The sequence below is a fragment of the Sceloporus occidentalis genome, unplaced genomic scaffold (assembly GCF_023333645.1).
Source record: "Sceloporus occidentalis isolate IW3139 unplaced genomic scaffold, rSceOcc1.0.p SCAF_13, whole genome shotgun sequence".
Lineage (NCBI taxonomy): Eukaryota > Metazoa > Chordata > Lepidosauria > Squamata > Phrynosomatidae > Sceloporus > Sceloporus occidentalis.
In genome coordinates this window covers 19,305,127-19,332,418 of record NW_028316993.1, presented here as the reverse complement: position 1 = coordinate 19,332,418, position 27,292 = coordinate 19,305,127, and the positions used below count along the sequence as shown (strand labels likewise).

The following is a 27,292-nucleotide window of genomic DNA, read 5'->3' as shown; positions in this document are numbered from 1 at the left end:
AACATGTAGTTGGCCAGTTTTTGATTATATACTTTAAAGCTTTGTGCATCTGGTGAATTAGGCTCTGATCCACGAAGCTTGCACAGTAATAAATCATATGTATTCGTATATAAGAGGTTAATAATAATAATAATACTTATTTATTTATACCCTGCTCTTCAGCCAAGGCTATCAGAGTGGCATGAGCAACAAGGAGTCTCTTGTGTTTCCCTTCCCCATCAGAACCAGAAGAACTTGTGATGAACTTAACTATGATTTGTGGATAACCCAGGTTTATAAACAAGCCACTGTGATTCTTGGTATTTGAACTAAGTAAAACTTAATGAGCTTGAATATAATGAGGAATTCTGCTTAGCTTAAAACTGGAATCCTTTGCCAAGGGGAAAGAGCATGAGCCTAAAGTCCCTTGCAGCTCACTCATTTTTACACTAAACTGGGTTTATACTTGTATCTGAAGGCTGTTACTTTTCAAAGAATTCTTTGTTTATGTAATGTTGTTGTGAGTTTTCAAGTTGTTTCCAACTTGGATAAAAAAAAATTTGAAGTGATTTTAATTATTTTATGTGAATGCTATTTCTCAGGATCAATTTCTAGAAGATTGCAAAGCATATACAGTTACTACAGCAGTGAAATAATGGAGCAGAACAAAAGTTAGAACACATGCTTCTAACTGTTTAGAACAGGGGTAGGCAACCTTTTTGAGCTGGGGGCCAGGTTGCTGTCCCTCAGACAACTGGGGGGGCTGAAGCCAGGGAGGTGGAGCTTCCACCCTCCGGGGGCGGGGCCGCATGCTGGGGGTGGAGCTTCCACCCCCAGGGGCCAGGCCTCCTCCTCTTTGCTGGCCCCTGACAGGGCCCCAGGCCCTGTCAGAGGCCGAGAAAGAGCTGGCGGGGGCCGCCAGTGCTGGAGGCCTCCCCCTCTTTGCCGGCCCCTGACGGGGCCCCAGGCCCTGTCAAAGGCCGGCAAAAAAGCCGGCGGGGGCCGACAGCGCTGGAGGCTTCTGCCTCTTTGCTGGCCCCTGACGCCAGAGGCCCGCTGCTGCCGCAGGAGCCCTCCTGGAGGACCCCAGTGAAGGCAACGGGCCTCCCAGAGGGCCCCAGGAGCCCCAGGAGGGGGCCTGGAAGGCCCCAGGGAAGGCAACGGGCCTCTGGGAGGCCGGCTGCCGCCGCAGGAACCCTGTTCGAGGGCTCCGGCGGCCGCAGCAGGCCTCAGCGAAGTCTCGTGCGACCTTTCTTGTGGTCGCGTGGGACTTCGCCTCTGGGCGCCGCCATTTTTTTTCAAAATGGCGGCGAAGTCTCGCGCGACCTCGGGGAAGGTCATGCGAGACTTCACCGCCATTTTGAAAAAAATGGCAGCGCCCGGGACCGGGGGAAAGCCGCAATCGGCGGCGGTGGCAGGGGCAGGCAGCGGGCAGCCAAAAGACCTCTGCACGCCGCATCTGGCCTGCGGGCCGGAGGTTGCCGACCCCCGGTTTAGAATCTATGTTTTAGTAACAAATCCTGTGGAAGTATACCTTCCATTTAACGTCTGTTTAAATTTTCATGTTTTGTGAGAGGCAAAGCTTCAAAAAAATACAATAACAGAAAAGAGCCAAGAGGGTATCCTTGCATTTGAGCAAGATCTGTTTATTCCTGTGTCATTGAAGGGTCTTTGCAAAAATAGATTACTGATTGAGTAAGACAAATGCCAGGGCTTTTTCTGCTAATGTAAATATCAGGATGTTCTCTGGATAAAATATGGAAAATTCTTTCTCAGTGTGTTTGGGTATGTTTTATTTCTTTTTAGCTTTGCTACAGGAGCTGTATGTATAGAAAACAAATCAGCAAACAAAGAGTGACAGAAACATATTTGATTGTGGTGGCCTAATAGAGGAGCAGTGGAATTGTAGGAGTGTTAGCAAACTTGACACAACATTTTTCTTGTCTACTATGGAACTGATTCATCCACGGTCAGAATAGTCTCAAACGAGTTTTACCAGAAATTCTGTTATGTGCTAGATAGGAAGTGCTTGTAATATTTATGGTTTAGTTTGTTTTGTGCAGTTATTCATCAGGAAATAAGTCTTCATGCAGAGTAGATTATTGACTTGGATTTATGGCTCACCTCTTGTGTTGCTTTTCAGAATGGAGGCTTCAGTCTGTATAGGCTCATACACTAAACTCATGGGGCTTATTTTTGTGATGACAAACATAGGATTGCTGTCAGTTCAGGAGGAGCAGGTGATTTGTTTGTCAGACTTGGCTAACCACATTTTTCTGTGATCTCACTCATATTGTTGATATTTGAATTGTCATGTGAAAGAAGTTTGGGGAAGAATTGAACACTGCCGAAGACACTGGGTGTGGTCATGGTTGTTTATGTGCAGAGCAAGGGGCATTTACAGTTAAAGGTTCTAAATCCGGCAGTACTTGGAAGTTTAAAAATTTATGCAGTGCTTTATTTTAACAATGTAAAAGAAATAAAGTATTATACCAAGAGGTAATGGAATCTAGACACTGAGTGCTAAGTTCTGCCATGCAGGGAACTAAATTATTGTAAAGCAATTCTCTTTACTACTTTATCTCTGTTAAGATATACATGTTGTGTCTCCCTTATCCAAAATGTTTCGGACCGATAAGTGTTTTGGATTTTAGATTTTTTTGAATATTTAGAATATTTGCATAAACCACCAGTATATAATGCAATATCTTGGAGATATAGACGTTTCATATATAAACATAGCCTGAAGGTAATTTTATACATAATATTTTTAATAATTTTTGCATGAAACAAAGTTTGGGTACACTGAACCATCAGAAAGCAGATAGGCAGAGCTCCCCAGTATACCTTCCTCATCTTGTCTTTCCCTCAAGAAATCCAAGTTAAGGCTCTAACTGACTTCTCTAACTGGAGGACTTTCAGATGCCTTGATAAATGTTGTGTCATCAAATACATAAAAGTCAGAACCACAAATGTGAAGGGCCAACTGTGTGTCTATTGTAGAAAAGGATTCATGGACCTCTGGAGGGAAAAAGTGTAGTCTCTAAACTTTGGTTGTAAATATCTCCTATTAATCCAAAGTACTCTGTTTTTCTCTTTGTTTTAAGGTCTCTAGGTAGTCTCTCTTGATCACCCTTAATACCTTTACTGGAACTTTTAGCTTCATTAGGTTCAACAGCCCCATTCCAGTTGCCCAAACAAATCTGATTTTGTGTCTCCTTTTCTTGTGTACAGTATCCTTGTACTGCCAGGATTGTTATTATTATAATCCTGCTATTGCCTTCACCTTATCTTTGTTTTTACGTAGACTGGTGCCCTTCCTGAAACAAACATGTTTATTTTCCTGACATACTTCTTTGGAGTACATCTCTCTGCAGTTTCAAAAGCTTAAATGAGGCAAATAGAGATCTCAAAAGCAGCTCAGCTTGTTACCATATACATGTGGTTCTTTCTTCTCCAAGGATCCTGTCCACATTCTCAAGCTACACAAATTGAAAAGCATCCATTAACACTGGACAAGCAAGGGCCAAGGTTACATCAGACAGTCCTATCGGGAGTGAAAAAGAGTGATTTTATCAACAAATTGGTGGGCAAATTCTTCACAGCGGGTTGATGAGTGACTTAAATTTTCCTTTGGGCCATATCCCTGACCACTCAAAACTGCTTGTCTTTTGTGAGGATACAGTGGTGATAGCCAAAAAGATATTTTTTGCAGCCTGTACTGCCCCAACGTAGGCCATCAGAAATCTGTTTTGGGTCAGATTCAATCTGATTTTTCTGCCAGTATTGCTCTAGTTTCCATCTCATTTCATTGGTGTCAGCTCCTTAGAAAACTAGGGGGGGGTTAGTTTAGCTCCACTCAGTGAGAAGAAGTGCTTAGGAGCAGTTATGTCTAATGTTCTGGTCAGTTTCCCATTCCAGAGATCAATACAGGGCTTCTGCAGGATTCCCTGCAAAGGCTGAAGGAAACTTCAAAAGAACCAGCAAGAATCCATCTGGATCTATAAGTCTCCTGGGGTGGACCATCTTAATGTGTCATAGAGTAATAGAGTTGGAAGAGATCACAAGAGCCATCCAATCTAACTCCCTGCCATGCAGGAAGACACAATCAAAGCACTAGCTACTGTTGGCCATCCAGCCTCTGTATAAAAACCTCCAAAGAAGGAGACTCCACTACTCTGAGGCAGCAGGTTCCACTATCAAACAGCTCTTATTGTCAGGATATTCTTCTTAATGTTTAGGTGAAATCGCTCTTCCTACAGCTTGAAACCATTGCTGCATATCCTAATCTCTGGAGCAGCAGAAATTAAGCTTGCTCTATCTTCAATATGACATTCCTTCAAATATTTAAGCATAGGTATCATGTCACCCCTCAACCTATTCTCCAGGCTAAACATGCCTTAAGCCACTCAAGACCTTTCCAAACCATTCTGCCTGAAGAAGATTAGAATCAGAGCAGGTCTAAACCAAGAAGTGATTTTTCCATGACAGTGGGACAGTAGAAAGCTCCTCTATTCCTGGGTCATCACCATCCCCTCTTGTACAGAAAACAAGGTTTAGCATATGTCCAGCAGCATCAGTGGGGTTTGATACCATTTGGGGCAGTCTCATGATTGGCATGAAGTCTAGAGCCACTCTTGATAGGGTAGCCTCAACATGGATGTTGAACTCCCCCGGCATCACAAGCTATGGGGACTCCAGCACCACCACCCCAAGATCACCCTGGTTAGCTCAGGAAGAGAGACTGTTCAGCAACGTGTGGGTGAAACATCAACAGAATCCCTCTATGCCAGCCACCCACCTTCAAATAAACACACTAAAACCCTGCAGACTGAGGGCTAGGACACCTCATCAGAGGGATATTATCCCAATAGACCACTTAAACTTCATTTCCTCATCCCCCAGGTCTTGTCTGCTGCTCTACAGGGAATCCTGGTAGGCAAACCTGAGAAAGATCATCCCTCCCTATCCAACCAGGTCCCTGTAATACATTCCAGGCTGGCACATTAATCTAGAATCCAGTCCTGAATGCTGTTTTACCATCCAATGGCCTAGCATTAAGTAGCAGCATATTCAACTGGTGCTATGACTATCCAAATTATTTTTTGGGATTGATCAACATCCTAATATGGACTATTTTGTTCTTAACTGCCTTCAAATTGACCTCAGCTCGTGGCAACCCCATGAATGAGGCATCTTGAAGACCCCCCCCCCCTGTCCTCAGCCACTCTGCTTAAGTTTTGCAAGCTCAGGCTGTGGCCTCCTTCATTGAGGATCCTACTGCCCTCCACCTTTCCTAGCATTATTGTCTTTTCAAGTGCACCTAACATTCTCATGATGTGGCTGAAATACAACAGCCTCAGTGTAGTAATCATGCTTAAGCTGTTCTAGAACCCATTTGTTTGTCTTTTCAACCATCCACAGATTCTTCTCCAGCACCATATCCTCCAGCACAAAGGATTATTAGGAGGAAGAAGGCTGCTCAGGCATTTTGACTTTATAAAAAGGAGCTTCTTTGACAGAGGTTTTGTTAACTGAGGTATGTTTGTAATTGATAGATTGGACCTAATCTAAGATTCATCCCCTCCAAATTTCATTGTTATAAATCGCTGTATCTTCTGTTTTCCAGTACTGAGAACTGAGCTGGTATTTTAAAAGTAGCACTTTTAAAGCATATAATTACCCAATTAATTTCTCAAAAGAACTTGGCTCTGTATTGAAGTGCTGTTAAGAGAAAAAAACTGTAGAAAGGTAAATAGCTAGAAATACTGGAATTCAGATTTTGGCCTTCTTTCTATTGCATTATATTTCCTTCATTAGATGGCATTTTATAGTTATGTAGTTTTAGAGTGAACAGAAACATTTTAGCTGTGTCATCTTTCAAATTACTAGTTCAGCTGAATAATAAAAGGAGATTCTGGGGATATGGTTGGAACTAATACAGTAGCTTCAGACCGTGTGTGTGTATGTATGTATGTGTGTGTGTATATATATATATATATATATACACACACGCACACACACACACACACACACACACCGGTAGGTTGTGGAACAGTCTGCTTTGATACCTCACCTTCTTCAGATGAGCACACTCCTGCAAAACAGCTTTTTATTTTCTTTTAACATTCATTACACTCAAGTCATGATGTTCTAGCATTGGGGAGTTGCACAGAGCATCAAACTAATGGATAATAAGGCAACAGTTACTCTGTGTTTGTATGATGACATGCCTTACTGCAAGCAATACTACTTTTTTGGAAAGTGTGTACTGTTGGAAAGAGTACGTCAGACTGCAAGCCTGTTTATCTAGCTTTCTTTACTACAGTCAATGATGCTCATATGAAAGGCACCCGTGAGACACTTTAAACTTGTTATTCTCTAAAGTTTACAATTGTTCCCATGCCTAACCTGTTCTGTTTCTTAAATTGCATGTTTATCCATGAGAATGAAATCTGAGTCTGTATTATAGATTGTCAACAAAATATACCATATTAAGGTTTGGAACCTATATCCTGCATTCCCCGGGTGGGGAGGGGTAGTTCAAATGTCTGAGATGGTTCTGCAAATACAGTTGGCCTGCCCCTTACGTGGGGAATCCATTCCAGACACCCCTGCATAAGGGGAATTGAGCGTATGTTTAAATCCCACTAACTATAATTGGGTGAGCTCCCGTGGCACGGCATGCTGTGGTGCGCACCCTAGGCGCGCGCCCCATTGTTTTTATTTGGGCTTGCCTTCTGCATGAGCTCAAGTCCGCAGAAGGCAAGCCCATGGAAGGGACGGGCCAACTGTAATACCTTTAAAGAATGAACTATCTGTAAAAAATTTTTAAAAAGAAATTGGCTGCCGTCGCTTTTATAACGTCAAAGGTTGACTTAATATGAATGCAGCAGTGATTAATTTAAAATATTAAATCTATTCAGGCAAGAATGCGTGTACATAATGTAATGACTTCCTTTTCTTACAATTAAAGTAATTTGATTATAGTTAATGAGCTATTTACATTTAATAATTAAGAAAAGACTTATCTTTCTAGTATTCCCTAAGTGCAACAAACTGAAGTGTGGGGGCATTCAGTACTGGGATATAATTAACAAGCCATAAGTTGAAACTGAAAGAGCTGCTGAGCTGTTGTGAAAGAGGCTGCTTTATTTCAGTCATTTAGAATTGCTGTTAAAAGAGCAGTGCATAATTTAAAATCTGAATTAAGAGTAAGAAAGATGATAGCTTCTAGGGACTTGTGTACATGACAGTTTGGAGCATATTGTCCTGGAGTTTACCAGCAGATAATTATTGCTGGTTTAAAACATTGTGAAGAGAAGGGTAAGTTATGTAAAAGAAAGCTACATTTGCTTCTCTCTGTGTAGGGGTGTAACTCATTATAGTCTGCCCTTGACATTAGCAGGGGTTAGGGGCACAAGACTTCCCATGAAAGTGGGAAAAATGTGAATATGGGAGGGGAGTCCAGGACAGAGGAGGAGCATGCACACACTTCCAAACTGCTCCGTTCCTGGGCTTGGCTTTTCCCCCGCCTGCCAGGAGAGAGAAAAAAACCCAGGACAGGAGAAAGAGGAGCAGGCAGAGGAGGAGAAGGAAAAGAAAGATGGCATCCTTCCAAACTTCTCCCATCCTGGGCTTTCCCCCCCTACTGCCGAGAGTGCTCTCACTCTTCTGGGTTGCAGGCGGATGAGAAAGCATGGTGAAACTAGCAAATAATCAAATCCACAAATGTTAAATCTGGAGGGCTGACTGTATTTTTTAATCTAGCTCTAGCTCATTTAAATTTTAAGTACAGTGGTCCATCCACATTTGCTGGGGTTAGAGGTGAAGAACCCCTGTGAATGTGGAAAAACTACAAATAAAACCCCCCACTATTCTTTCTACCTGAGAGAACATCTCTCTAGGAATCTCCAAGTCCTCCAGTGCAACTCTGTGGTCAACATCTGCAAGAGGTTGATGATACAATCATGCCAGAAGACCTACAAATGCCCAGAGAAATGTTTTCTCTAGGACCTCCTAGGTTCTCCAGCACAACTCTGGTCAACTTCTGACAGAGTTGCACTGGAGGACCTAGAGATTCCTAGAGACAACATCTTAATCAAAAATGCAAATAATCAAATCCACAAAAATAAAAGTCGCAAATGTGGAGAGCCAGCTGCATGTAGAAAATACAGAATGTTTCAGTGGTGAAAAAAGCAATATAATAGCTCTACACAAATGAAAGCAAGTGAACAATTTACAAATGGGGGATCTGTCTGCAAAAAAAGCTATATGTCATGCATACTCACCAACATAGAGTTTGGTAATTTAATGGAATATTGTTGAGCCTGGAAAAAGAAAGGAAGCAATTTACAGAAAGCTTGTTTTTGTAGTCACCTGAAGGTTTTGTTATTTTTTAAAATTTAAGTTTAAAATTCTTTTTTATCCCAGACAAGTGATCATTTACTTACTTTAAAAATCTCTTTACAGCTGGTGCTGCATTTCTGAAGGCATATGCTGGATTAAGGATGAGTCATTCTAGGTACAGCAGTCCTGTGCAGTAGTCTGCACCTGTGGCATGGAGATCACTTATACTGAAAGAGATTTGAATATGGCTTTTTCATTGATTCTGGAAGGCTGATGATATAATCTTAAAGCTGGCTGCTTTACAGTAAATTGCAGTAAAGCCCTATTGAATCTACTTCCAGGTAATTATTACAGGATTCCAGCCATGCAGTATTTGGTTCCATATACTTTGCATCCTCTGTTTTTGTCTTTCCAGTATTGTGGAATAGAAGAGAGTGTCCTTGCCAGTCAGATGCACCACTGAAATGCTGTTCTTGGGAATACTGCTGAATAATCACTGGTAATTTGTAAATCCAGATTGCAAAAAGTGGCTTCAGTTTCTAGTGAAGCAGAATTGCATTGATATATCTAGTTAACTCAAAGACTAGATTCACTTCCCTGTTTGATGTTGCACTGGAACATCTGGTCACAGTAGATGCAGAGGTAGAAAAACCTGTAATAATTCACCAGTTAGCAGTGTGTCTTATCTTCATATACTTTGGAGTCAGCAGCATTTATGAGATGTAATTGGGACTGTTATTGCTAGTTTCCTCTTTTATAACTTGAGAAGCAGTATTGATAACAACTCTGTGAATAAAAATATATTACAAAAAAACAACTTGTCTCCTCAACCATAGCCCCATTTCTCTGGCTAAAATGCTCTGACTATATGGTTGTGCTGGTATGTAGGGAATAAGTCAGTTGGTGCAAACCAGCTCCAGGCAGTCTTGGATGACACCGATTATCTTGATCCATTTCAAACTGGCTTCAGGTTGGGATACGGAGTTGAAACTGCCCTGGTTGCCTTGGTCGATGATCTCCGTCGGTGCATTGACAGGGGAAGTGTGGCCCTGTTGGTGCTCTTGGACATCTCAGCAACTTTTGATACCATAGACCATGGTATCCTTCTGGAACACCTGAGGGAACTAGGAATTGGAGGCACTGCTTTGCAGTCGTTCCGGTCCTATCTCAGGCACGTTCCAGATGGTGTCGCTTGGCGACAGTTGTTCGATCAAGAGGGAGCTCAGTTTGGGCGTCCCTCAAGGCGCGATACTGTCGCCAATGCTATTCAACATTTACACAAAGCCGCTGGGCAAGATCATCTGGAGACATGGAGCGGGGTGTTATCAGTATGCTGATGACACCCAAATCTATTTCTCTATGTCTTGGACTGTTTCAGTGACCAGGGAGGACATCTCTCCTCTGAATGACTGCCTGAGGTCGGTAATGGATTGGATGAGGGAAAATAGACTTAAGTTGAATCAAAACAAAACGGAGGTACTTGCGATAGGTAAACCCAACTCGGATATGGAGATATGTTCACCAGTCCTAAATGGGGTCACACTTCTCCTGAAGGACTGCGTCTGCAGCTTGGGGGTGCTCCTGGATTCGTCACTTCATCTGTCCTCTCAGATTGACGCAACAGCCAGGAGCGCCTGTTATCAGATTCGACTGATACTCCAGTTGTACCCCTATCTGGAGCAGCGGGACCTAGAAACAGTTGTACATGTCCTGGAAACCTCTCGTCTTGATTTCTGCAATGCGTTCTACATGGGGCAACCCTTGTGCCATGTCTGGAAGCTTGAGTTGATACAAAACATGGCAGCCAGACTGGTCACCAGAAAATCTAGGTTTGACTGAATTACACCTATTCTAAAGTCATTACACTGGCTGCCTATTACCTTCTGGGCACAGTACAAGGTGTTTGTTATTACCTACAAAGCCCTACATGGCCTGGGTCCAGTCTACTTGCGAGGGAGTTGACCAGGCAGGCCCAGCTCCATCAGAGCTAGCCTGAAGGAAGAGACTCCTCCCTCCAAAACTGCCATCCTCTGGCCTGCGAGGGAGTTGACCAGGCAGGCCCAGCTCCATCAGGGCTAGCCTGAAGAAGAAGAGCCCTCCCTCCAATCCATCTGCCTTGGTCTCAGAGGGAGAGAAGAATGCTGGACCTGATTCCCTCCCCACCCACCATTCCCTTCTCCTTTTGTGTCGTGTCTTTTTGGATTGTAAGCCTGAGGGCAGGGAACCGTCTTATTATCTCCTCTGTTGTAAGCTGCCCGTATTCCCAGTGATTGGGCGGCATATAAATAAATCCTATTATTATTATTATTATTATTATTATTATTATTATTTTGAAGGAACGCCTCCTCCCATATAATCCTTCCCATACACTCCGTTCCTCCAGGAATAATTTTTTACATCCAAAAAAGACCATATTGGCAGTGACCTCCTGGAGGTCTTTTTCTGCTACGGCTCCTAAAGCTTGGAATGACCTGCTGGAAGAGATTCACCAATTATCCTCATTGGAGGCTTTTTAAAAAGTGACAAAAACCTTTCTCTTCTGGCAGGCCTTCCCTGAGTGATAACCGCCCAGAACCGATTCTATCAGTCCTCCTTACTATATCTCCTTGTCATTTGCGGTTTGTAGAATAATCTTGTAGTATTGTTATATGTTTTTAATCATGTTTTATGTTAATTTTATAGTTTGGGAGGGAGAGTTTGGTCAGGGTTTTGTGGGTTTTATTGTTTTTATATTGTGTATCGTATAAACTCTTGTTACCCGCCTCGATCCCCAAACGGAAGAGGCGGGATGTGTGTGTGTGTGTGTGTGTGTGTGTGTGTGTGTGTATATATATATATATATATTACTATTTAGCACTCATATAACAGTTCACTTTGATTAGCCTATCATATCTCTCTGGCTTTTCTTCGCAAATGAAGATTCAGGAAGGATTCATCCCGTGCTTTCTACAAGCGTGTTGATGACTAAAAAGGCCAATTTGAGATAAACAAGTCCGGTTGCAGGAAGCACAGCAGAATGTCTCCTTGGGTGATGTTTCTGGGTTGTGGTTCTTTCTGCGTTGTCGTTTCTCTTCGAGACTCATTCGGCGTGAGCTTTCAAAAAAGGCTGCAGCATCGTGGATAGTGCGTCTCCATGCCTCCCGATGCGAGGCCAGGGCAGACCATTGTTGGTGATCAATTTGGCCAAGCCTGAGATGTTGTTTCAGGGAGTCCTTGTATCTCTTCTTTGGAGCGCCCCTCTTAAGCTGACCTGTGGTGAGTTCACCATAGAATACTATTTTTGGGAGGCGACGGTCCTTCATCCTAGAAACGTGTCCTGCCCAGCGCAGCTGCGTCCTCAGTAGTATGGCCTCAATGTTGGTGATCCCTGCTTGCTCAAGGACAGCAACATTTGTCTCATAGTCAGTCCAGTGTATATTTAGAATTGTGCGTAAACAGCGCTGATGAAAGCGTTTGAGGAGTCATAGGTGTTGGCGATAGGTGACCCATGTTTCAGACCTGTAGAGGAGAATAGACAGTACAGTGGCTCTATACACACTGATTTTTGTGCTTCGTCTCAAGTGTTTGTTACTCCAGACTCTTGTGAAGCCTTCCGAATGCACTATATGCCTTTGCTAGTATGTGATCAATCTCTTTATCAATGTTGTCGTCTGAGGCGATGATGCTTCCCAGGTAAGTGAACCACTGGACGGACTTAAGCACAGATTTGCCTACAGTGACGTGAGGATGGTAGTGTTCTTCCTGAGGTGCCGGCTGGTAGAGGACTTCCATTTTCTTCAGACTGACTTCCAGCCCAAAGAGCTCTGCAGCTGTAGCAAAGCAAGATGTGAGGTGCTGCAGAGCTGCTTCCGTATGGGCAACGAGGGCAGCATTGTCAGCAAAAAGCAGCTCATGGACTAGATAGTTTAGAGTCTTGGTGCGAGCCCTCAAGCGGCTTGTTAAACAGGCTACCATCAGTACAGTAGCATATATAAATGCTAGCCTATCATATATAAAGCTGAGTTATGCTATATTTGAAGGGGAAAAGTGCAATCCCTTGGAAAGTAGCAAAAAATGGGGAACATGTAAATCACAGAGAGCATTTTCTGTTATTGAAAAAACTGAAAGGTTACCATTACAGGTTGTCCCAAAATGACAGATGGATATTCGTCATGCCATATATGTTCCATGTCTGCACTTCTCGCCTTATTTGTCCCTCAAAGTAAGTGTAGTTTCATTTCTTTATGGCATTTCTTGAGTAGTCTTCCTGAAGTTGTTGGATTGCAGTTCCTAACAACACCAGCCAGCATAGTTGTAGTCCAACAACATTTCAAAGCATCACACAGTTCACATTTCAGCATATAGATGTATGTTAATATTTAACATCAGAAAAAAGTAATAATAATAATAATAATAATAATAATAGGTTTTATTTATATACCGCCCAATCACTGGGAATCCGAGCGGTTTACAATAGAGGGGATAACAGACAGTTCCCTGCCCACAGGCTTACAATCTAAAAGACACAACACAAAAGGAGAAGGGAATGGTGAGGGAGGGAGGGAATCAGGTCCAGCATTATTCTCTCCCTCTGAGGCCTGGACCAAGGCAGATGGACTGGAGGGAGGGCTCTTCTTCTTCAGGCTAGCCCCTGGTGGAACTGGGCCAGCCTACTCTCTCCCTCAGAGGCCGAAAGATGACAGGGAGGGAAGAGCCTCTTTCTTCAGGCTAGTCCCTGATGGTACTGGGCCAGCCTTCTCTCTCCCTCAGAGGCCGAAAGATGACAGTTGGGGAGGGAGGAGCCTCTTTCTTCAGGCTAGCCCCTGATGGTACTGGGCCAGCCTTCTCTCTCCCTCAGAGGCCGAAAGATGACAGTTGGGGAGGGAGGAGCCTCTTTCTTCAGGCTAGCCCCTGATGGTACTGGGCCAGCCTTCTCCCTCCCTCAGAGGCCGAAAGATGACAGTTGGGGAGGGAGGAGCCTCTTTCTTCAGGCTAGCCCCTGATGGTACTGGGCCAGCCTTCTCTCTCCCTCAGAGGCCGAAAGATGACAGTTGGGGAGGGAGGAGCCTCTTTCTTCAGGCTAGCCCCTGATGGTACTGGGCCAGCCTTCTCTCTCCCTCAGAGGCTGAAAGATGACAGTTGGGGAGGGAGGAGCCTCTTTCTTCAGGCTAGCCCCTGATGGTACTGGGCCAGCCTTCTCTCTCCCTCAGAGGCTGAAAGATGACAGTTGGGGAGGGAGGAGCCTCTTTCTTCAGGCTAGCCCCTGATGGTACTGGGCCAGCCTTCTCTCTCCCTCAGAGGCCGAAAGATGACAGTTGGGGAGGGAGGAGCCTCTTTCTTCAGGCTAGTCCCTGATGGAACTGGGCCAGCCTACTCTCTCCCTCAGAGGCTGAAAGATGACAGTTGGGGAGGGAGGAGCCTCTTTCTTCAGGCTAGCCCCTGATGGTACTGGGCCAGCCTTCTCTCTCCCTCAGAGGCCGAAAGATGACAGTTGGGGAGGGAGGAGCCTCTTTCTTCAGGCTAGCCCCTGATGGTACTGGGCCAGCCTTCTCTCTCCCTCAGAGGCCGAAAGATGACAGTTGGGGAGGGAGGAGCCTCTTTCTTCAGGCTAGCCCCTGATGGTACTGGGCCAGCCTTCTCTCTCCCTCAGAGGCTGAAAGATGACAGTTGGGGAGGGAGGAGCCTCTTTCTTCAGGCTAGCCCCTGATGGTACTGGGCCAGCCTTCTCTCTCCCTCAGAGGCCGAAAGATGACAGTTGGGGAGGGAGGAGCCTCTTTCCTCAGGCTAGTACTAGAAATGTTTATGAAAATACCAGAATGGCAGTACAAATATTTTCAGAAGTTGGTTTCATAATGTACACATCTGTGAAAAAAATAAACATTCTGTGATTTTTCAGTGATATGCATACTATTTTGATTCAATTGTTGTTAGTCTTTGCCAAAAAGTGTATTTTAAAAAGAAGTAAGAAAAGAATGAAAGCCATGAAATTGTTACCTATTGATTATTCAAATAAGCAATTTTTAAAGATTTTCATTGGGCTGGAACAAAATGCCTCTTAGTTTGTAAATATGAAGATGAGAATAATAGACCATGATTTTCCTAGTGCTGCATATGAAGTCCATTTAACTGAGTGAATCTTGCTTTGACCTCGGCTTTTTGGGGTTAGTAAATCCTGTAGGACAGTAGGGTAAAGGCCACATATAAATAACTTGTTATGAGAAGGAAAGTAATTTAGGAGTGCATATTCCTGCATAAAACCTCTTTCAACTCTTGACAATCTAATATTAGCACTGTAAAACCAACATAAATATACAGAATTTTCATTTATAGGTACAGGAAAATCCTAGGAAATTGGGTAGAAATGTATTATGATAAAGATGAAATAATGAAGATTGGAAGTAGACGAATAGATAATGACAAAATAGAGTTTGAATAAGTTTAGCATCTGTTCTACGTTTTATGTTTTTATGGTTTATGTAGTTGTTTGTTATATGTTGTGAAGTGGTATGGTGAGATATGTCTGTTGGAGCCCTGGTGGCGCTGTGGTTAAATGCCTGTACAGCCATTCACTCGAAACCACAAGGTTGCGAGTTCAAGACTAGCAAAAGGGCCCAAGCTCGACTCAGGCTTGCATCCTTCCGAGGAGGGAGCTAAAATGAGTACCCAGACTGTTGGGGGCAAATTAGCTTACTTGCTAATTAGCTTACTTGCTGTTCACCACTATGATCTTTGGAATAGCGGTATATAAATAAAACAAATTATTATTATTATTATTATTATTGTATGTCTATTTGTAATTTTATTAATAAAATTATTTTAAAAAGAGAGAGAGAAACCTGTCAAAAACCTGTGGTTGCCCTTTCCTGCTAATTATTATTTGGCTACTAGCTATAGCTGGGCTGTTAATAACAGAAAACTATATGATAATTGTATTTTTAGGAGGGATTAGGTGCTTATTACATGTTGAAAAGAATATTGTATGGCATCATGTGACATCCACTTCATAATTATTGGTCCAGCATTAATGGCTGAGGCTCCTCTCTTGAACTGATCTCTACAGTTCCCAGAATTTTTGGTATCCTGGAGGCTGTGGCTGTGAATGTTGCTCTCATCTCTCAGCAGAACGTTTTGCTGAACTTCCTTTAAAAAACATTTCATTGATGCATGCCTTTTCATTTTCATTTTCATTTTTGTCCTGAATCTCAGAATTACATAAGCTAGCCTCTTGCTGAGAAACTGTTGACTGCTGAGAGGAGCTTGAAAGCTCAAAAGGCCAAGTGCCCTAAGATAGTGGAAGGAACAGTTGGTTTGTGTGGGCTGATTGAAATGAAATCTTCTAGTTCAGTAGCCTGGTGGGTATTTTGTTTATCACTTTTTCTCCCTTTTTTCTGAAACCTCTGGTATGTATAATCCAATGTTAGGCATTATTTGAAACTGACCCTGAGGACACAGTGCTTTAGAGCCTCATTCTGTGTCACGTCTTGGTACTGGCTTGTAAAAAGGGGTGGATAGGTGTTGTTTATTGTTGGAACTCCTACCTTCAGTGTTCAGAGTAAGAAGCTACTAGAGTCACTCGATCATTGTTTAGAATTAGATTCCCCAAAACCTTTCACAGTGAGTGAGGAAGGTTGGTTTGACATTAATAGCAGCCCATTGTGGCTGTTCTGTTAAATTTTTTTTTCCACACCGGCGGGAGGGGATGTCTAAAAAATAACATCACAGAAAAGGACTGATAGTAGTAACTTATATGTATTCCCTTTCCCCATAAATATCAGTGATGAAACAGGCTTCTGCTTTCCTCCAGAAATTTCTCATGTGAGGTTTTTCTTACAGTTATGTTAGGAAAGGGTGGGGTATATATTGACTTTCTTCTTTTCAGTGTTCACTGATGGCTTTTAAGTAGGGATAACAGGATCTCAGCAGTTTGTTATCAAATGATTTTTCATATGAGGTCTTTTCAGTGAGAATCTGTGATTTTTGGTAGTCACGGAATAGTGGTCTGGTTTATGTGTATGTGGTTATGTGTACATGCTTGCAGATGTGGTTTTATCCTTAAATGCTCTTGCATAAGTATAATGTGCCCCAGAGGCTTTCTGAGTTATTTAGATCTGCTTTAAGCTGTGTTCCTTAAGAACATCTTGGTAACAAGAAGGTTTTTTTTTTAATATTAATAATCTGTAAGTCAGAATGACATGGCTATATCGTTGAATTCTGCAGGTCAACAGTGTGATGCTTCTCTCAGCACAGTCTGTCATGTTCACATTGTATACAAGAGGGACTCTTCAGCCTCCATCATGGTGGTTCAGAAATGCTAGAAATAGACAGTCAGCCATGTATGTAAACTTCATGGACAACAGCTTGGCCATTTCTGCTTTCTGAAGCTTAAAATAGCTGTCACTGGGGATTATTACATCAACATATAACTTGAGGTGTGGCCTCTTGTTATAGTGCAGAAAGCCAGTCGTTGGCTCAGGAGTTAAGATGCATGCCACTGGCAAAGTCCTTCCATCGTGTATTCTGTGACTACAGGTCATTTTATGGGAGGATGCTTGTATGCAGTTGACCAAGAGTTCTGTTGTTGCCTTTCCTTGTTAATGCCATACTGGCAGATATGTTAGTAGGAAACTGTACAGTAAAAAATGTAAGTCTGAAAGCAAGAACAAAGAAATCTCCCTCCTCGTTTTCCATGGAGCAAAGCTGAGCTAGTGCTATCTCTGTGTGGCAGTTGGGGAAATTATTATCTTTTCTCCTCTCCCTTACTTCACTGTGTACGTATGTTAGCACTTCTGCTTCCTTGTATTATTTGCATCTCTTCTCTTTTTCTTTTTTTTAACATTTCCCTTTCCCCTCCTTTGCATTTTTATCATTCTTGTTTATGTATTTATGTAAAGAGCGTATAAAGGGAACATAATCTTAGGCTGATTTTAGGATACTCCCACTCTGCCTCTTGTGATGGTAAATGGACTATATATTTGCCTGCACAGTTTTTTTTGTTTTGTTTTGGGGTTTTTGTTTTGTTTTGTTTTGTTTTGTTTTGGGGGGTTTTCTTGCATATGCTACTAGCACCAAACTGGAAAAGATACTGGATTTTTTTGTATCATAGCCCATATTTTTCCCCATGAGTATGTTTATGGTAGGAAGATGGTCCTGAAGTTCGGATGATCTCTCCCAGCGGCTTCATGTAAATGTTAAACAGCATGGGGGACAGAATGGCGCCCTGAGGGACGCCAGATGTCAGCTCTCTTTTTGAGGAGCAGCTGTCCCCCAGCATCACCATCTGGAATCTGCCTGAGAGGTAGGAGCAGAGCCACTGGAGTGCAATGCCCCCGATACCTAACTCTCTCAGGCATTCCAGAAGGATACTGTGGTCAATGGTATCGAAGGCCGCTGAGATGTCCAAGAGCACCAACAGGGTCACACTTCCCCTGTCGATGCCCAGACGGAGATCCTAAACTAAGGCAACCATGGCTGTCTCAACTCCGTATTCTGCCCTAAAGCCAGTTTAAAATGGGTCTAGATAATCTGCTTCATCCAAGACAGCTTGGAGTTGGGTGGCAACTGCCCTCTCGATCACCTTTTCCAAGAATGGTAAGAGGGAGACCGGTTTATAGTTATGTCGAATCAGGGGGTCAAGGGAGGGTTTTTTTCAAAAGCGGCTTAACCACTGCTTGTTTAAGTTTTTCCGGAAATTTTCCCTCCCTGAAATTATTATGATTTGAAGCAATGTTTTTATCGCATCACCTCCTTGGATGGTCAGCCATGATGGGCAAGGGTCGAAAGGGCAAGTCGTCCTCCTTCTTGGAAGTGTAAGAAGCTTGTCCACTTCATTGGTATTTAGAAACTCAAATTCATCCAGTTTAACATAGTCTGCGGAGTCACTGGATACCTCTCTGATTGTTTCTGTTATAATGCCTGCGTCCAGATCAGTCCTTATCTGAGAGATTTTATCTGCAAAAAAGTCATTAAATGCATCACAGCAGGCTTTTGTTGGTTCTAAAAGAGGGTTCTGGGTGGGAGATAGTTGGGTCAACTCTTTTACCATCCCGAACAGCTCCGCTGGACGAGACTGCAGATGCAATGCGTACAGCATAGAACGAGTTCTTTGCCACTCCATAGGACTTCAAGTAGTCACTGTGGCGTGTCTTGTCAGCTATTAGCTATTGTCGCTTTTCTTCATAATTTAGCGCTATGTGTTTTGGTTCTTTACTGTGTTGGATGTGCAACACGGTTTTACCTATGTGAAATGTCGACTCAAGTGATCTCATAAATTCAGTATTAGAACCTATCTGGGTCCTACCTACAGATGTGCATACTTTTCATTTATTCTTGTTACTGAACTAAAATAAAAGTAGAGGGATACTACAAAGTGTTTGTATTTATTGTCTAGTAACTCTTGAACGTCTGAGGTTTAGTGCATATTTCATTTTGCTGTTTGTTTATAATCGATTATTTGATTGCTATCCCACCATTCACTTCCAAAGAATTCTTTGGTAGCTTCAAAGTATGTCTAGCAACAACTTAGTGAAGCTCAGCTAGTTTGCATGTGTCCAGTGTTGTTGAAATTCTGGGTCTTTAGTTCCTAAAGATATGAGTTGTAGATGTAACTTTAGATATGATGCAGGAGTGGAAGTTGTGCAGTCTACCAGATGGTAGTTGCAATTCTCAGCATTCCTGACCATTGGCTATGCTGGGTAAGGCTAATTGGACTTGCAGCCCAACTGCAGCTGAAGGACTGCAGTTTCCACTCTTGATGTGATGGAAGGGGAAAATAATTAAAATCAAATGTGGATCCTGCTTGTTAAGCACTGTGCAAAGCTGTTGCCGCAGATGCAATGCCCACCTCTCTTAATATTTATAAAAATGAGGGTCAAAGAAATGCAGCAGCACCTTTAAGATTAACTGGGTTTTATTTTCACATGAGCTTTATGGATATAAACCCACTTGTTCAGATGCATTATCAAGTGCTGCCTCCAAAGAAATGGGTTTATATCCATGAAAGCTCATGCGAAAATAAAAGACCGTTTTAAACGGGCTGCCACATTATCTTTTTTCATTCCCTCTTTCTCCTCTTTATGCTACAAGAGACTAACACGACTGCTTCTTTGAAAACTGTTCTAATATTTATATTACTCTGAACCATGCAGTGTCCATTTCCTTCTGCCTTTCGCCTGGCAGCCAGTATGTGAAGCATATATGTGGAAACACTTACAGGGTGATAACTTTCTAACATTGGGCATGTGATCCTGTACATTACAGAGGACAACTCACTACAAGGTTGCTATTCTCATCATGTTGTGTAGTTCTGCTTTTCACCAAGAATGGAAATTTGTAATAGCTAAGTGGCCACGACAGCCAAATGAGTATTATTTTAGAGACGTTACAAATGTGAAATCCTTTCTGCATAGAGACAGATCTGTGAAGGAAAAACCATACCCAAAAAAGCTGCTCTGAGGTACAATTCATTGTAGAACCAGGCTTAAGAAAGAGCAATTTTTTTCATCTGTTTTCCACCTGTTTAAAAAAAATACTTTGCAGAATTGGCATTAGGATGAGTGAAAGACCAGTTTGAACACTGAGAAGTACAACAAATTATTTGTTAAAATACCACTTAGTTTTATCTTTACTGGTTGCTGTGATTATTGATATAGCAAATGGTGGGACCTCTGCAGTACCCAGGCACAACAAGTTCCATTAAGAGGTGAATGTATTCCTGTCAAGATTTTCTGACTTCTCATGGCTCGGGCTATTAATTTCTTGAGGTTTTTGTAACATTATGTTACACATAAAACCTTGGATGCTGTTCTGTGCCCTCCAGATCTTGAACTCCTCTGCAGTGCCAGGTCACATTTGGAAATTCAGATTTTTGGCTTGGGAGGTAATTAGCAAAAGCTAATATCAGCTTGAGTCCCTTAACACTCTGATAGAAAAGCATCCAGGAATGACTCCTGGACCTCAGAGATAAGCTGCCAGCTGCCACAGAGACTATAAAAGGGTGGTTCTAAGTCAAGCACAAACAGCTGACTTAAAAAAAAAACCCTCCATGATTCTTGGTTGTTGCAGTTGCTGACAGGAAGCCATGTTCCCCAAGCTGTCAGCTTGCTGCTTTTATTTATTTTTTTCCATCCCATCCACAGCAGATCAGAGTGTTTGTCATAAGACAGCTGTCTCCTCCAACAGAGCAGTTCACTGTCTGGCCTAGGAGAGGGCTCCTCCCACTTCCTCCCAAGAAATTAATCAACAAATTGCAGTGTTCTTTATTTTTACTATTTGGATCTCTCATAAAAACATGTCTCTCTTCTTCACCAGTGCTTTTAAGTTCTCGGAAAGAAATAATCCTTTTTGGCTCGGGGGAGGGGGTCGTGGTGGTGAAGGAAAGTGAAGACTACTTTTACATTATAAATAGTAATTTGTATGTTTATGGCTGCATCTGCACTGTAGAAACAATGCAGTTTGACATTGCTTTAACTGCCATGGCTCAATGTGATGGAATTCTGGGAATTGTTGTTTCTTGTGGCACCAGAGCTCTCTGACAGTGAAGGCTAAATATCTCGCAAAACTACAATTCCCAGAATTCCATAGAATTCAGCCATAGCAGTTAAAATAATGTCAAACTGCATTATTTCTGCAGTGCAGATGCAGCTTTGGCTTCTCTCAATAAGTCTTAAAATAGTATGCTTTTATTGTTGGACCTGGAAAAAGAAAAGAAGCTATCAATAGAAGTATAGTGTCTGGATCAAGGGAAGTAATAGCGCCACTCTATTCTGCTTTGGTCAGGCCTCACTTGGAATACTGTGTCCAGTTCTGGGCACCACAATTCAAAAAGGAGTTGGGTATGTTTAGCCTGGAGAAGAGGCAGTTAAGAGGTGATATGATAGTCCTGTTTAAATTTTTGAAGGGATGTCACGTTGAGGGTGGAGGAATCTTGTTTTCTGCTGCTCTAGAGAATAGGACCTGGAACAATGGATGCAGACTACAGGCAAAGAGATTCCACCTCAACATTAGGAGGAACTTCCTGATAATAAGAGCTGTTCAGCTGGAACACACTCTCTTGGAGTGTGGTGGAGTCTCCTCCTGTGGAAGTTTTTAAACAGAGGCTGGGTGGCCATCTGTTGGGGGTGTTTTGATTGTGAGTTCCTGCATGGTGGGGGAGATAGATGGCCTTTGTGATCTCTTCCAACTATGATTCTATGATTTGTACTATATTTTGAAAGTGTTTGGTGTGTTGACAGGTTTGGGGGTTGGACGATAGGAATTTGATGGCTTAGATAAAACTGATTTCTGAGCAGAAGATGAATAGTGTGCCTCTGGTGTTGTTTGTATCTGTGGCTGACTAATTCTTTTTCTGTTTGGGGATTTTTTTTTTTCTCTTTCAGAACACCGCTTGAAGCTGGTCCACCATGCCATTAGTAACAAGAAACATTGAGCCAAGGCACCTGTGCCGTCAGACATTGCCCAATGTTCGCAATGAGCTGGAATGTGTGACCAACATCACTCTGGCAAATGTCATTCGACAGCTGGGCAGCCTGAGTGAGTACTATAGCAGACTTTTGAGCTCTGCCTCAGGAGCTCTTGGGCTTCTTTCTCTCTCTTCTGTTCCTATTTCTCCCCCATCTGTCTTCCATGGATAGCATGAAAAGATCTTCCTGGTCACAACGTTAGCGAACAATGATTTCTTCCTTCTGCCATTGCCTTGCCTTGTTGTAGTAAGTGTAAGTGAGTGTTTTTGGAGAGTGCCCAAAACAACTGCAGCAAATGCACAAATGGAATTAGGACATGGCAGGCTTCTTGAATGACCTTCATATAGAAGATCTGGACTTGAGACTCTCTAGTATATAGAGCTTATTATCAATCATAAGTTATGTTTTCAATATCCTGTGTGATCATACTAGTTTTTCAGAATCCTCTCATTAAAGATGCAGCAATATGGTGACTTGAACCATAAAGAGACTGTACTGCACAAAAGAAATGCCCTGATATTGCCTTTGGTATTAGGTGTTTTCATGGAAAGTCTTATATTTTATTTTATTTTATTTGGCCCTGGTACAGATTTATGGCACATAACCCTCCTCACACTGATATTGCAGTCCTTCATACAAAATATACAAGCATATGAGCCATTTAGACATTTTAGTTCTAAAATGACTGTTGCATATTCTACATTTGTGAGAAATGACTGCCTTCGCTGTTTTTGATGAATCAAATCCCCAGCCTGAGAGTCCTGCAAGTTTGCTTTTTTATATTTTATTCTATTCGATTATGGTTTTTTTCCTTTTGATCAGTAAGAAACAGATGCCTTGTCAATGCCATATAGACATTAAGCTAATTCATATCATAGTCCTATTTCAACTGTATAAGTACATTCACTCTATTCTAGAGAAGAACTAATCTGGGCTCAGGCCAGGAGAGCCAGAAATTCACTAGGCTGCTTCAGATTGCTTAATACTTCCTATGATTGGCCCTAGCAAATCCCCCACGATCTGGACAGTAGATACATAGGAAGGAAGGAAATTTCTGTAAGTTTGGAAGTGGAAGGCAGTGGGAAAAGAGGAAGGCCACATTGCAGGTGGATTGACTCAATCAAGGAAGCAACAGTTCTGATTTTCCAGGGCTGTTAATAACAAGGTATCTTGGAGGTCTCTGATTCATAGGGTCACCATAGGTTGAAGCCAGACTTAACAACATTTAACAGCAGAGTTCCTGTAAATATCATTTGACCATAGAGTTGTGCTTGGGGCCTAGAGTTTTCTAGGGAGAATATACATGCACATATTTCTCCTGAGGCAACTGTCATTCAAAGTGAGATAAAGTTTGAACTACAACATGTTCTTAAGTTTTTTTTTTTACATGTTTAACTAAAAGTATATCAAATTCTACTTCCTCTCAATTCCTTGTATAGCAGTTTTATACTTGATAGAGATAGCTTGTTACACTTTGGTTTTAATGGGAACGAGATTGAGAGAAGGGAAAAGGAAAATAATAGAAAAAGAGACTATTGAGATATTTACAGACTCTGGTAATGGCCATGATAACCCAGTGAGGAGTTTTGGTAACTATGCATGTTTTATGTTGCTTTCTTACTACTCCCTCCAGCCAGTTTGAACAGAGTAGTAGTGCTTCTGCCTGCTGAACAAAGATGTACATGAGCCAGTCTTGTACATAAGCAGATGTTAAATTCTGGACAGTTGGAAGCAGATTGCATCATAACAACATAGTAATCTCAGTACTGATGTATGTTCAAACTTGTTGAAAGGAGCATGTTCTTGAAGCCTGCATGCTTTCTGAGGGAACAAGGAGAAACAGTTTTAGGGAAGCGAATGGATCTTCTGCTTCTTTCTGGCCTGCAGCATCTATTACATCAAAGAGTTGGTGAGGACACAGTTAAAGCTTCTATCTATCCTGTTTTTCTTGAACGATTTTGGAAGGCATCTTATTGTCATGCTGCAATGAATCCTCCAAAATTATAAGTGAATGAATGAGAAGCCACCTGAAATATGTTATGACAGTCTGTTGCAATTATTTATGTGCCCTTTCTATCAAAAAAGAAACTGTGTAGTCAACAACCCTTATGATTTTTGGCTTCTTAGGCAATTAGAAAATGTGTTGCCCATGCGTCAGTTGGTGCACTGTATCATGGCTAGAAATCAGTGTACTTATCCACTTCTTTCTAGATAATAGGAGATTGTCTAGGAAGCTGACAAAGATAGAATTCCCTTCGGCTTCCCCAAGGATAGCTGAGTTCTCATGGGTATACTGTATAGAGGCCATAGGAAAATAAAATGTGTGTCAATTGCAAGAGCAGGTGTTGCAATTAATCAGAGGCATACCTCTTAAAATCAATGGAAGGGGCAGAATTACACCACAAGGAAGCATAATTTCTGCAGTGCAGAATTTGAAAAGATCGCCTGGATAATTTCCTTTCATTAAAGAAATAGCCTTACTTGGTTGTACTCCCAGCTTCACATGCATGGAACCAGGCCAAGGATAGTCAGTCCTAGAGTTTTTAGGTTATTTTGGACTAGAATTCCCATAATTCCCATCAGATATCTTGTAGTCAGGCATTATTGGGAGCTATAGTAAAAAAAAATTTGAATGGCAAGAAGTTGCCTACCTCTGAATAATGCTAGCAGTCTTGATCATACCTATAATGTGGAGTGCAGATACAAACAAGAAACACTTGCAGAGATATATAGATATAGATAAAATGGTGAACTGGCTTGAAATAAGTATTTGGCTGACCAGTGGTATAAACAGAACAGTGCAGTTCCTTAAAGGTGGAATTAAGGCATATTTTTAAGTAGGCATGGGGCCATATTTCAATGTAAGGGCACATGCTATATGTGCAGATGGTTGCAGGCCCAAATATCTCCAGTTAAAGAATCAGCGGTCAAGTGACTAGAAGAGATCTTTGTCTGAAGTCTTGGAAGATCTACTGCCATTCATAGTACCTGATACTGGGACAGAATGGACTGGTGGTCTGATTTGATATAGCTTTAAATGTTCTGCTATATGTTCATCAAATATCTCTCTTCCATCCCCCCCCCCTCTCTTTTCTTGTTTGGTATTCAAGAATGTGTTCCTTTAATGAAAGTCAAACTATAATACACCTTTATGCGTAAGATGTGTCTGTATTAAAATATTTGAGAGAAAATATAAAACCGTATCTTCCATAAAGCTGTTTATAGGAATTGGCAACAGGAATGTACATGCTAATAATAATATGAAATCATTTTTATTTTATGGATTTGAAACAATCATATTTCCAAAATCTGGGATCCTTAGAAAAAGCAGCTGCAGTCAGTTTGTTATCTTTCCTGCTGATGGTGTTGACATGATTAAACTAAACCAGAGATCCAAATGGTTGTCTTCAGAGAATTATGTGAATAATAAATACATGTTCACCTCTGTATCCTTCCTTTCATCCCGCCCCCCACCAGACATATAATTAGACTTGGAACTCAGTTTAGGTGGGAATCTGCCCTCTTGCTTCAGTGCATTTCCCTTTTCTTAATGTCATACCTTTCTGATATAACATAATCTGTCATGTTTGAGTGAAAGGTTGGTCTGCAGAGGTTCAGGTCAACAATCTGGGTTCGAGGGCTACATTTTTTGCACCCTGCTCTAAACAAATCCTGAATGGTTTACTTGTGTATTTTCCCTCTGCTTCTTAGAATTACTGATAAGTTTTTAGGCTTCTCAGGTCCCAGTGGCAATTTGAACATTCTTTCGTTTTGAATTTAATAAATTTTAAAATGGGTAATCCCTAGACTCCCCCCCCCCCCCCCTTCAGCCACCTATAAACATCTTAGCAAGAAGCCTAGACTTTAGCTGGTGTTTAGGTGGAGGCATTATTTTCAGCTTTGGAATCACTTTTCTCACTTTCCTCTCCTGAATTAATTTGCTTATTCCAAGAATGCTGAAAGGCAAGAGTACCTGTGTAAAAGTATCTATGGCCCCTTACAGACAGGCCAGAATAAAGCTGCTTCGGGTCACTTTTGAGGTATGCTGTTTAAATGATGCATGCGTGTTTAAGAATCTGGAAGCTGTGCCAAAGCTGCGCTCCAGTCTTTAGGACTGGATTGTGGCTTTGTCACAGCTTCTGGACTCTTAGGACGCATGCATCATTTAAACAGCATACTTCCAAAGTGACCTGAAGCAGTTTTATTTTGGCCTGTCTATATGGGGCCTATGTGTCAACCTAGGTTTAGTGCAGATTGTTTAGCTGGTGGACTTCCAAGGGCACAGCTTGTTCTACAGTTCCACATTTTATTCCTGAGCCACTGTTTTGCACTTTCCTTGAGCTGGTGTGCATCCAAGTTGTTGTGAAAAACAAGGTAGATCCATCAAGCTTAGTCTACCAGTCCCTTTTACAGTATTTCTAGAGAATGTAGCTGTAATTGTCTGTCCAGCAGATCAGTTAAGAAGAAAAAGAGGTGGTGGACCCACAAGATGAAGTAGACTTAATGCTTTTAAAAATATTCCATAGTCATTTTGGTTCACAGCTGCTTTCCTTAGATTTGTTATCTTTTAAAATGCCCTGGAAGGTTCATATCTACCCTGATGGGTTCATCAGTTTTCTTCAGGAAGATCTTGTTACTGATGTCTCAATTATGAGAGCAAAAGCATCTCTTCCAGTCACTTCCTCCTCTTCATAATAGCAATGTGAATATTTATATATAAAGACTTGTCACATCTATTTTATGTACATAAAATTTAAATAAAACACCTCTGCTAATTACTGCCTTTAATACACTGCAAAATATAATCAACAAAAAGATCATGCGAGGTTGTTAATGATGTGGGGAGGGGGAAATTTTGAGAAGTGTAATGCTCTGTTACCTTTTCTTCCTTTTCAGGTAAATTTGCAGAGGACATATTTGGAGAGCTTTTTACTCAGGCGAACACTTTTGCATTTCGAGTGAGCTCTCTAGTCGAGAGAGTCGACCGCCTTCAGGTCAAAGTCACTCAGTTGGATCCCAAAGAAGAAGAAGGTAATGGAGCAAAACTGTGTATGTTTGGGCCAGCTGTGCTGAAGGGCCACTACAGCAGCTAATAAGGGCTTATTGTTTTGGAATGAACTTAAAAATTGGGTTGGGACACCTGTCAGTAGGCCACCCATTATTTGACAAGCACGTGTTGGATGTTACACTTCGTCAAGGATGTCTTTGTATATGTGCTTCCTTACCGTATTAATGCATAATGTAAGGAAGGGTTATCTATGTTGTGGCTCCCATAACCCTTGTTGGGACCTATGGAAATGACACGCAGTGTCCACCACTACCATCTGCAGAGTTCAACCACGTCGACAGGACGCCAAGAAGAAGGAATCTGTGAAGATGTCTTCAACTAATAACGACTCTTACAAGTCTTCACTCTAAACGAGGGCTTTAATCTTCCTTTGCAGTATTTACAACATAGATATACACAGTGTATTGGACATCTGTCTCTAATGCACACTATTTACACCAACCAACAATAACACAACCTC

At 41.9% G+C, this 27,292-nt stretch overlaps 1 protein-coding gene across 3 annotated transcripts in view; it reads left to right on the top strand.

The window, feature by feature from the left end:
- The window catches only part of WASF2 (WASP family member 2), a 56,971-nt gene that overhangs the window by 8,191 nt on the left and 21,488 nt on the right, over positions 1-27,292 (top strand). The window contains exons 2-5 of one of the 3 annotated variants that reach the window (XM_089479560.1): positions 5,404-5,518; positions 8,452-8,669; positions 21,681-21,834; positions 26,661-26,795. In XM_089479560.1, the coding sequence (XP_089335686.1) occupies positions 21,705-21,834; positions 26,661-26,795 (265 nt within the window). In that variant the 5' untranslated portion in view covers positions 5,404-5,518; positions 8,452-8,669; positions 21,681-21,704. The remainder of the gene's footprint in view (positions 1-5,403; positions 5,519-8,451; positions 8,670-21,680; positions 21,835-26,660; positions 26,796-27,292) is intronic. The other 2 variants (XM_089479561.1, XM_089479562.1) reach the window with 2 other exon arrangements.